At 53.6% G+C, this 11,218-nt stretch overlaps 1 protein-coding gene across 1 annotated transcript; it reads right to left on the bottom strand.

Moving 5' to 3' along the window:
- Nucleotides 1–4,322: 4,322 nt before the first annotated feature.
- On the bottom strand, nucleotides 4,323–4,856 carry PC9H_002701 (uncharacterized protein; the record flags this gene model as incomplete). The annotated part of the gene is made up of 1 exon (XM_036772336.1): nucleotides 4,323–4,856. One exon carries the CDS (start codon nucleotides 4,854–4,856, stop codon nucleotides 4,323–4,325), a length of 534 nt encoding a protein of 177 aa, XP_036625982.1.
- Between the last annotated feature and the right edge of the window lie 6,362 nt (nucleotides 4,857–11,218).

Here is an 11,218-nt window from a genome sequence, read left to right as displayed (position 1 = left end):
AGTGGTCGTTGGGCGAGTTTCACGGGCTGAGAGGGAGGGTGCGGCTGCAAGGTGCGTACCGACGATATCCAGCGTCGAAGGAGGTTGGTGGATAGGTGAGAAGTCGCGGTGCGCGTGGCGTGGATTGAGGGAAATGACAACGGGGATGTCTGTCAAATGGTACGTAGACCCGGCTTCGTGTTGTTGAGACAGCGGGAATGACTGAGGCTGGATGCATCAGCCATTGCGGCCCCGGAGAAGAACGACAAATACTGTCGGCTATGTACGAGAGCGATGTCAGAAGTTCGCGACGCTTACGAGAGTCAAGTGGTGAAAAAGTGTCGGTGTAATAAAACTCACCAACGAAGGTACACCATTCTATGAGCCCCCTCCTTCCCCCTCCTCGAGCAAGATGTTTCTGTGGTACATTGAAGAGATGTATGCGAGAGATTGCTGGTTCTTGAGTTTCGGGGTGGTACAGCACAGATATTGGTATGCGACTCAAGTGCTCACACTCAAGTCTTTGATCCCATCGTTCGCGCGTTCCGTGAGTTCCAGTGTGGCCACAACGCTTCGGGATGGAGACGATACGTAAGAGTTCATTGGATGTCGTTAGCGGGATGAGTCGTTTGGCTCCGTAGCTTCCCACGTTGCCGGCCCGGACATCTCATCTCCCATCTCATCATAACACGAACCAATGTACCCGACTTCCTCAAATTTGTGAGTACTTTCATCTCTTCTTCAAAGACGCGTTAAAATAACAGAATTTAGATTCTCACCTAGTCCTTTCAACGGTTCAACCCGCTCCATGGGTCGACCACTCTCACAGTGCCACCTATCACTCAGCACGTCCTCAGCTCTGCCAACGACTAACGATGGCTAACGAGCAGGCGAACCTACCTACGCAGACGGCTACTTTCACTTATATGCTCCTCTGAACCTCACACCTCGCCATTTGCTGAGGTCTGACAACGCCGGGTAGAGAGGCGTTCGAGTAGAGAAAAGATGGCGGGAGTCGTATCTCTCAACCATGTTGGCAGCTGCGTTCATCATCAACCTCCAGGTGACCTTACGCCACCAGGCAGTTGCATATTTTTACGATCGGTTGTCGACCATTGCTTGTTAAGTCCAAGGGCAATTCACCCGACTTCGCTTCACCGTTTCGTCATCTTTGGGTCTACCGACACTTCGAATGGATTCGAATACGTATCCACAGATTCAGAACGAGGGTGGCTGCGCAGCTGAATACCCGTTTCAGTCTTCAGGTCGCTTTGACCTGGTGTTCGTGCCACTTGGGTCAACTCAAAGCACACATCTGCTGTGCATGTGGTGGACCGTGGTAGCAGTTGAATTTGGAGTTGGCGAGCGGAATCGGATACCCCTGTGAACCCGGGAATGCTCGCGGAACCATTGAATAGACGATCCCTCCCTCGCTTGCTCGAACTTCAAATATCTATGAAGTGTTGCGCCTTGCTACCGAGACCCACCTACGCTGACCTCATGACGACTATCGTGACGCGCCTTTTGCATAATACCCGTGTGTTGCTGTGCGCGCTGTGCTGGGGAATCACGTATCGGACAGGCATTGACAGGTACGCGCTTTCCACCAAACACTTTGTCATCTCTCCATAAGTTCCTTAGCTCGCCCATCTCCCGCAGGCGGCATACGAACAATCGCTCTTTACAAGATGTCCTACTGCCTCCCGCCTTGGGATACGTAGAGGCAGATCGATATTCTCACTTCCCGCCTGCTGATGGGCGTGAACGTGTGGTACCACCGTCCAACACTTCCTTCGTGGCCCGTCTTATTCACGAGTCTGCGATACATCATGTCTATTTGCGACGATGAAAGTTTCGCACCCGCCATCCCAGATTGAGCTGTGTCACAGGCTCAATCGTTTGCGTGGTTGGGCAGCCGTCTCTTCAACTCAGAAATCGTAATCAACGGAGCTTCTCCGTCGTTCCGCGGCGGCGTGTCTTCGCCACTCAACGACTCTGCACTCCCGCTGTCAATGTATCTTCTCGACTCCATCGTTTGCATAGATCGCGGCTTGAGATTCAGTACCGTCGCTCGTTCCCGCAATTTAGGGACTACCCCACCTCCTCTGTCAGTTTGCGACGGCAGGTCCTCGCCACTCTTCAAGCTTCAACGCCTCTCCCCTCCTGACCTCCACATACCACATTTACGCTAGCCAGCTCGGCACTAGCAACCCTTTGTGCTCCCTCTTGAGCGCTGTCACTCCAGTGATCCTCCCCGTTCATTTGTATGCAGTCGATACTCCCCGTCTCGCAACTACGCCTTGAGGTACTCTCTCCGTCCACCTCCCCTCGTTTATCACGCACATGTACGACACCGCCTCTACCCTCTACGATCCAACCGCCAACTGCCAACCAATCGTGTACCCTGGGCGCATCTACGTCTCCTGCGACTCTCTCCACACTCATACGCAGGCGAACAACTGTACCAAACCGCATACCTGTACTTCGTCGTGCACTTGCCCTAGCTACTTGGTATCCGCCGCAATTTCGGCGCGCCGTAATGGGATGGTAAGAGGCCCTCGATCCTGAGATCGTGAATTCTACTGAACGCTGGCGATGCCTCGCCGTCACACTGCCCAAGCCCAAGCCCACCTACTCGGGGGTTGACGCCTGGCCTTCAAAGTTCGGATCGATGCCGAGAGGTCATACAGCCCTTGGTTCATCAATAAGTCTTCGCGCCTATCGAGGCTTCGATATTCATTTTCACGCACCACACGTCCACTTTCCGCCGTGAGGCAACGGATGCTTGTCGATGCTCGTAAGTGACGCTGTTGTGAGTTTTGCGCGTTACCGCTGGTTGGGCGTGGGGGAGGAGGGATTCTCTCGGATAATCTGCAAGGAATTGCTAGAGAGCAGTGATTACGGCCTCGGCGACAATCCAACGCCTGCACATTCTCCCATCGTGGGACCGCCGATACCCAAGATCCTATTCTCGACCTCCAAAGCTTTGACGTCGAAGCCTTCGGATCGTCGGCGCGGTTCTGCAGCTCATTGGCCATGAACGTATTGTAGCGCCTATCGAGAAATCGATAACCATCCATCACACACGGTACGTCTTCCATTCTACTTGTGTGATGTCGTGCTAAGAATACGGCTGTATGTTGACTGGGGCATGCAGACACGCACCGACGTGACGCGAGGAGAAAGAAAAGGATCGAGTAGCAGGGACGTCGCTGCCCCCCACGTCTAGAGGCGCCCAGTGAGAATTGTGTGTCCCATGTTCCGAGATAGCTGCCGCTCGACATACTGCCATGTTGCGTTCCACGGTCTGAGAACGATAAGATGGACCTGGGTGGTTGCCGACAGTATCAGAGTTGCGGCGAACCCGAGAGGGCGGGGGAGAGGCGGGAATTCGCAGTGCACGTGGAGTCAGCGCTGCGGGAAGAGGCAACTAGGGATGTTGCTCAGACGCCCAGACCACGTGGGGACAATGAAACGGGGCTGGAACTGGACGCAGCAGTAGCTACGAAGAAGTAACGACAGGGATTATCAACTGCATGCAAGACCATCATCAAAAGTCTGTGTGTGGGGGGGGAAGTGTTGGCATGACGAATCCACCGGCGCGTACTTGATACGAGCGACGAAATAGCCCCAGATGTAGAGTACCCGGAATAGATGGACGCTGTGTTTGCTGGTTGAGGCCAAACTCGGCGTGCGTGGAGTTAAAGCTGGGCACGGATGAAGCGGCGGGATTCGCGGGTGACGTCCAAATCAGGCCCGCTACCCTGCTGTTCGTAGGTATGCCCGAGATCTTGAAAGAACCGTCTGCCAGCAGTCCAAAACGCCGTCAGTCCAGAATCCACATTATTTAAGTACGCCGAACACTCACGATATCCCCTCCGTATCCGGAGACTAGAGCCGGAGGGCACGGCTTGAGGGAGATGTACCGCGGTCCAGGGACGGTGAATGCTAGAGAACCCACGACATGGCGAAAGCCACGATAAATCAAGTAGCGTCAAGCAGGCAATAGTGTGTATGCGTATTCGAAGAATCATAAAAAATAGAAAAGGTCCACTTCGTGCAGACATGGAACATGGGATGATCGCGAACCAAGAGGTAAACGGAGGGGGAATGGTGACCGGACCTTGAATCAGCAAAAAATCGGGCCGTTCCGTGTGCCGCAGTGCCAGTGTTCCGCCCTGGCTTTTTCTCATTTCCCCCTCCCTCCCCTTCTTCAGAACTCCGCTTCTTCGGAACTCGCCTCGCCTCAGGAACAATGTGTGTGTGTGTGAGAAAGAGAGAGACCGTTCAACGTCTTGGTTCGATGGAGAAACGGACGCACGGAGAAGAAGTGGCCGAGTCCCTCAACACTGTGCTCGTATCCCGTCGTTCCGTATGGGGTGGCCAGCCATCTTGAGGCCTCGTTGTCGGGAGCGGCGGAGGATTTGGCATGAGGATGGTGCGTTCGTGGTGTCCTTCTCCATCATCAAATCATCAAGGCGAAGTGAGACGTGTACCCTGCTATTGCTCGGGGCTGCGCAGAGCCCCTGGGAGTGGCGAAGTCGAGCTGAGCGCCGCATCTTGAATGTGACGCCGCTGGAGTCGGGCCTGCCCCCGTAGCTACGTCGGTAGATACGAGGGGCTTGTGAGTCGTGTAGCTGAGACATTGAGTACTGAAGGCCCACGAAAGCAGTAGAATCGCGATTCCTCTCACCCTTGCCAAACACAGAGTCTGACGTGGGGATAGTACCCATGCCTCCCCATGTGCTTGTGGGTGGCGGACTGATGATATTGGGTAAGGGGGCATTGACTGTGACATTGGAGAGCTCTACTGGCGGAGAAGGAAGCCAATCAAGGAGGCGAGGCAGTGTAGAGTGGAGGGAGACGTAGTGAGACATAGTGCGCGTGGGGTAATGTTGAAGACACCTACAAGCCAAGGTTGCGTTGTTTCGATGATGCCAAGGACACATGGAGACGTGGAGAGAGACACGTGGAGCAGGGACATGATGACTTGGATGTTCCCGTACTCCTTGTACGTATACGCGATCATACCCAAAGTCGCTGGTTCAGCACGTCCAGTGGTAGGATCATTCCAAAGTCGCACGTGGGTATTCGATCAATGGCTGTTGCGTGGAGAAAAGCTGTTTCCAACTTCCAGGAGCGGCAGCGAGGGAGCGAGGGGCGGGAGACTCGTCATGTAGCGCGGAGAATGTGAGGCTAGCGGCTGGAGGGGCCAGTCATGAAATCTGGGACGATGCGAGGGTGACTTTGACGTCCACGCCATCCTTATTCTCCATCAAAACGGTGATGCAGCGCGAACGTCGTAGGCGCCTGCGATCATAGCATGATGCCGCTGCGGAGAGAGGATTCGGCCAGCTGAAAAATCGAGCTGGGGCCAGGGTATACATACAGAAGCGACCCATCCTGATGAGTAGCACCGCGCCAGCCGTCGTCTCCCTCTTTTCATGTCGCCTCCTCCTTGGGTACCCGCTGGCGCGCTCTGCCTCTGGAAAGACGCACATGTGCTGCGGAGCGACCGCCGCCTCTCTGTCAGCTCTGAGATCCCGTAGGTTGTGGGTAGTGTCGTTCAGCCGCGGCGAGAGAGGGCGTATAAAATGAAAGGATGATATATGCTCTGGAGGTGTATGTGGCCCTGGAATGAGAAGAGGGCGTTGGGTGGACGTTGGTCGAGGTCCACGGGCTGAGCGGGAGGATGGGTAGGCGGGAAGTCACGGTGCGCGTGGCGTCCATTGAGGGGGATGATAGCGGGGATGTCTGTCAAACCGTAGTGGTACATAGACCAGCCTTCGTGTTTTGAGGCAGCGGGAAGGGCTGGGGGTCACCGTTGCCGTCGTGGCCAACGCCAAAGATGATGCATGACTGGCTACGCGCGAGACCAGTGTCGAAAGAGCTTGAAGCTTGAAGATTTGGGGGTACTCACTAGATTTAGCGTGTCGGCCGGTCGCAAAATCGCTGATTATGAGCAACTCACCGACGACGGTACACCATTGTCCCACTCTTCTCCGCTTCCTGAAGAGAATTCCTGCACCAAGTGTTCAGAGCACTTTGAAACGACGCATTCGAGCGCGCGTCCTGAGTTTTAGGTGGCACGCCGCTGAAATTGCGAGCTAGAACGTGCGTTCAACTTGGTCGAAGATGTTATGAGACGGAGATGAGGCAAGTGGATGATGTGGAGGCTTCAATATTCAATATCAAGCTTGACGTTGAATGATCGTTAGCGGGGACGAGTAGCTTCGGATATCGCCGGCCCGGAGCAGGTCCTCTACCACGACCTTGACTTCGACAACGTTGTGAGTATTTTGGTATTATCAGAGACACGTCAAAATAACATATAGTCCGGCTCTCGGTTACTAGTCCTTGCAACGATTCAACCCGCTTCATGAATGCGTCGAGGATGTCTACCCATTCTCCCAAATCTCATAGCGCCGGATAGCACACAGTAGAGAGTTTGCGAAAGCCACCAGAGGCTGCTTAGTCAGCCACCGGCGGCTTTTTCCGCGTGAGATAGCCACCCAGCGGCTTTGAGCGCGGCGCGTCGTAACTCACGATAATTGAGCGTTTACTTGCGTATTTCTCTCCATGGTCAGGGCTAAACGACAAAAGACCATTCATCAAGACTCCTCACCTCTGAAAATCCGGATCAAACTGCCAATAAAACCATCTGACATCCCAATTGATTCCTCGACATCAGTTGCTGACCCAGTACAACACCAGCCCTCCCCTGCATGGGATTGCGAGCAAGGAAGTCTGCCTGACGATAGTAGCCAAACACCTGAAGATACCACTAGCCAAAGACAGTCCAAAAATGCACGGTCGCCGCGGTGGCTTCCCTGGCAAGACCGGCGCCTCATCAAAGAAGTGGACAATGTGCGCCCATTCGATGAACCCAACACGAAAATGGTCACCAAGGCATGGGAAACGCTGGCCGAGACTCTTCGGCAGCACACCGCGCTTGAGGGGCCTCAGTCTGTCATCGACAGAACTGTGTATGCCTGCCGAAAGCGGTTTGAGAAGCTAATTCAATCCCATAAGGTATGATCAGGTTTGTGAACTCAGATACACATACTGATTGTTGCTCCAGCGCGATGAGACTCGATCGTTACAGTCTACCGGCACGAACGAGGAAGTTGACGCGCATGTGGAAGTGAGGGATACCTCCGTTTAGGCGGATTGAATTTTCTAACAAAACTCTATAGCTGCTGACCGGCCTTGCTCAGCTGTACGATGTACACAGCAGTATCAAAGATGAACAATCTGCACAGATAAAAAAGAAGAGGTCTGTTGAGTCTCAAGCATCCTCCGAGCTACGCGAAGCATCTATGAAGGGGCTTGTTCATCGCGAGTCTCTGGTGGACGTATCGGCTCTTCCGGGAGCAAGTGTGCGCGAAAAACAAGCTCAACGAGTACTTAAGTAAGCTCGCCTGTTGTATAGCTGATTCGTTTTGCTGACGATACTCATAGACGCCGTCCGCTCTCCTTCTCTACGGCAGAGAAGGAGAACTTTGAATTTGAATTCCCTCCGCGGAAACGTCGCCACAGCCATGCCGCCGCACTGATATTGGAGCAGATATCGTCTGACCAGAAATCTCTGCAGGAACTCCGTACCTTGGACCAGCTTCGTCACGAAGAGCTCACTAACCTGCATAAAGAGACGATCGGCATCTTGCATGGCATCTCGTCATTGATGGAAGCCCAACAAAAACATGATATTGAGCGACAAGCAGAAGAGATGGAGCGTGAGCGTCAGCAGAAAGACCAGCTCAATGCATTGACAACTGCTATACTCACGTTGGCCGTCAATGTATCAAAGGATAAATAATTACAGTATATTATTCTGTTCTTATTGTATGATATGTATATATTCACTCCATCTCCTGCTGCGCTGATTGACTGGGATCCTCTGAGTCACCAGTAACACCCTCTGGTACCTCACACTCCCCCCATGGTGTTGACATACACCAGGCATCCAGTTCTTCGTCATCAACAGGCTCGCCGTGGAAGTATTCTGTCAAAGTAGGTGGCGGACAATGGAAGTATTGAGGGGTTTGTGGTCGGTGTAGAATGGTGTGTGCGTTGCAGAAGAGGATAGCGATGAGATAATAGAGCCCACATGGTTGCAGAAGGAGCTTGAGGTTGTGGCTGAAGTCGAGGAACGCAAACTGCTTCACCACCTCCCCAAATATCCACTCTACCGGTTCACGGACCTTGCTCATAGCATTGTTCCACATGCGCTGCTCATCTGTAATAACTGACCCTTTGTAAGGTGAGAGAACCTGCCCCTTGCAGCTATACCCACTGTCCCCATAAATGAAGAGAAGTCGCCCATCTCGTGTATGAAAATGGGTACGCAAAAGGTTCGCTAGGCCACTCTCCTTGTAGACAGTTTCATCATGCCTTCGTCCTTCAACTGGGCCATAAACATGGATGGCGATGCCATCAGGCGAAAGGAGAAGATGATACTTCAAGCAATGAATCCGTTTCCATCCGTTGAACACCATTCGCTGGTTCCGGACAGGGCGAGCATTCTTGCGAAGGGTTCCATCAAGAAATGCAACGACAACGTCCAGCGGTGCACCCTTGAGTGCCACAAATGCAGCAAGGGTCTCGAGTTTTTCAGGGGATAATCGCACGGGATCGAAACGCAAAAGATGCTTCCATCGATGCCATAGAATGAGTGCCGTAATTCGTGTGATCCTCGAGAACCGAGACCGCTCCCATCCAAAGATGAGTTCAACGTCAACGAGACGGATGGAATACGCGAGACGTCGTAGAAGCATGCAAAGAGCAGTAACTCGGTCCTCCGCAGCTCCACTATCTGGACATCGGACAGATTCCGGTAGGTCTAGGTGCATTACAAGCTGATTGATTTCGCTACGGGTGAAGCTATTTGATACCACTGAATTCTCAAACTACAACACAGGGACTGGGAACGAGTCTACCGGAATTGTTGCAACCAAACATCATCCCCAAGACTCTCCAATCTCACCCGCCCTCCTGGCCGCATCCGTCCCGCAGTCTGCTCCTCTACCAAATCATCCGCTTCCGCTAAAACCTCCAGCAAGCGACGGTTGAAGGCAATCCGGCTGGCCAAGAAAGTGGTAGCCATATGGCGAGTGCAGTAAAGCGTCGAATGTGTGATAAACGGAGAGAATAGTGCTTAACAGTAACGAAGGGATGTCGATGAATGGCACGGAGGCGAGGTCGGAGGGTGGCTGTGCTGGTGGCGGGCTCACGCGGCAAAAGCCGCCTTGAGTGGCTTTCTCAAACTCTCTAGTATGTCCTCAGCTATCCCAATGGACGAAGTGGCGAGCATATCCACGCCCAGTGACTGAGTCGAGGTGGGGCGCATAGATAGAAAGGTAGATAGCAGTTACCAATCCTCTCGACGTTGCTGCGATTCACAACGACGGTGCACTGCGGGAGTGCAACGTGGGATACCCGCCGACGCTCTCCGCTCCTTCAAGTGCGCGCACATGGAGCGACCATCACTTTTGGGTTCCCAATCAACCATTCGGTGAATTCTCATCTATCATAGAGGGCCTGCTGAAGCACCCAACGACCACCAACCATTACACTATTTGCGAAACTGATGTCCAGACATTACAAGCACACTCCTCAGATTGGGCCAGGCGGCCAGTTCTTTCCCTGCTGGTGCAGAATTCTTAAGTTTGTTTCGTGGTAGAAGGGTTCCTTCCGGTGCGTCTCTCGTTTCACTGCCATGAAGAGTCTTGCTGACCCATGCATGGAATATAGGGAGTTCAAATCCACTACTTCCTGCATCGCGTTCAGACAACGGCCCACCCACGAGAACTCTTGGGCATCAAACGTTTCGAACGATAATGAATATCATTAATCCCTCAAGTCTGGGTGCCTAAAGTACGATTCGAGCCTTACGTGACCCATGGATGGGATGGACGGCGAAACACAGAATATAGGATTTCAATGGTCGTATGAATTGATCTCGAGGGCCCTCCCTTGCGCAAGTGCGAAGCCGGTATCCGCGCAGAACACTTGCCGGATTACGATCCCGTATCCGCCAATCCGTATACCTAACTCCTCGAATTCCCTCCGCCGTCGTACAAATATCTCCTCAACGACCTGCTCACGCCTCTTGTGGCTTTGTACTCTTCGAAAGATGCCAGGATCTCGCCTGCGCCTGTCGCAGCAGCGATGAAGCCATCCAGGTTCGTGTTCGCGGCGGCTTGCCAGTTCCTCGTCTGCTTCTACCGTCGCCCCCCAGTGTGCTGCGCGAATGGTCTTACGCCGAAATTCCAGGCTTCGTCGATGTCAGCAACGCAGTTGTGGCAATATCGACGTTGTTGACGCATGGCCAACCCCGGAGCCCACTGTCCAGGGCAGTCGAAACCGAGTTTGTCGGTCACTGTGTGCGTTGGGCGAAGGGTACGGGTTGTGTCCTACCTCTCGCCGCTCTTTGGGCGTCGCCGTACCCTCGTTCCCGACGGATCCGAGCCCACCCTTGCACCGCAATTCGGCGTGTCATATGGCTTACCACGATACTCATGACACGGTGTATTGGAAGGGCAAGTCGAGGAGGCCCCTCTGTCCTGCTCCATTGGTGTTCACCTTGGCGAGCTGATGAGGGCCGATCTTTTGGCGTCGATACTTGCGGGATACATGGTTGCACGAAGAGCGCGCCCGGGCGCTAGGACCTTCCTTGGCGACGACTATTGTGACACACCATTTGCAGGAGGTGTGCCTCATCCTCTCGTATCTCGTCCGCGTGGATGAGTGCGCTATGCCGGTGGATAACGGATCGGAAAGCCATTGTCCGAAGTACGTTCTCTTCCAAACACCTCCCTTTCCCCTTCTTATCCCTGCACCGCTTTCTCCTCCCTCCCCTGCTAGCAAGAAATTGATAATTGGTTTCCGTCAGATCGATGCCCCACCCACCCCATCGCCTGAAGAGTCCAGCGATCTTCACTTCCGCCTCCCCACCTGTCGCGGACATCTACGACCACCACCACCACCACCATCCGACACGTCCTTCGCATCTCCTTCCCTCTTGAAGCTTGCGATAATTTCTGTGGATCGGTTTCGCCGTCAGGTTTGAGTCTCTTCATCACCAGGCACATTCCTCTCTCCTCAAGTCGCGACCGGCTCCCGATGCTGCTATGTCATCGCCTCAATCATCTGCGTGGCTAGTCGGCCGTCTTGTCAACTCATCAACGGCAATTACCGCAGATGCCCCGTTGTTCCGCGGCGGCATGTCTTTGCCACT

This window comes from Pleurotus ostreatus, assembly GCF_014466165.1.
Source record: "Pleurotus ostreatus strain PC9 chromosome Unknown scaffold_11, whole genome shotgun sequence".
Classification (NCBI taxonomy): Eukaryota; Fungi; Basidiomycota; class Agaricomycetes; order Agaricales; family Pleurotaceae; genus Pleurotus; species Pleurotus ostreatus.
This window is presented reverse-complemented; position numbering and strand designations above follow the sequence as displayed.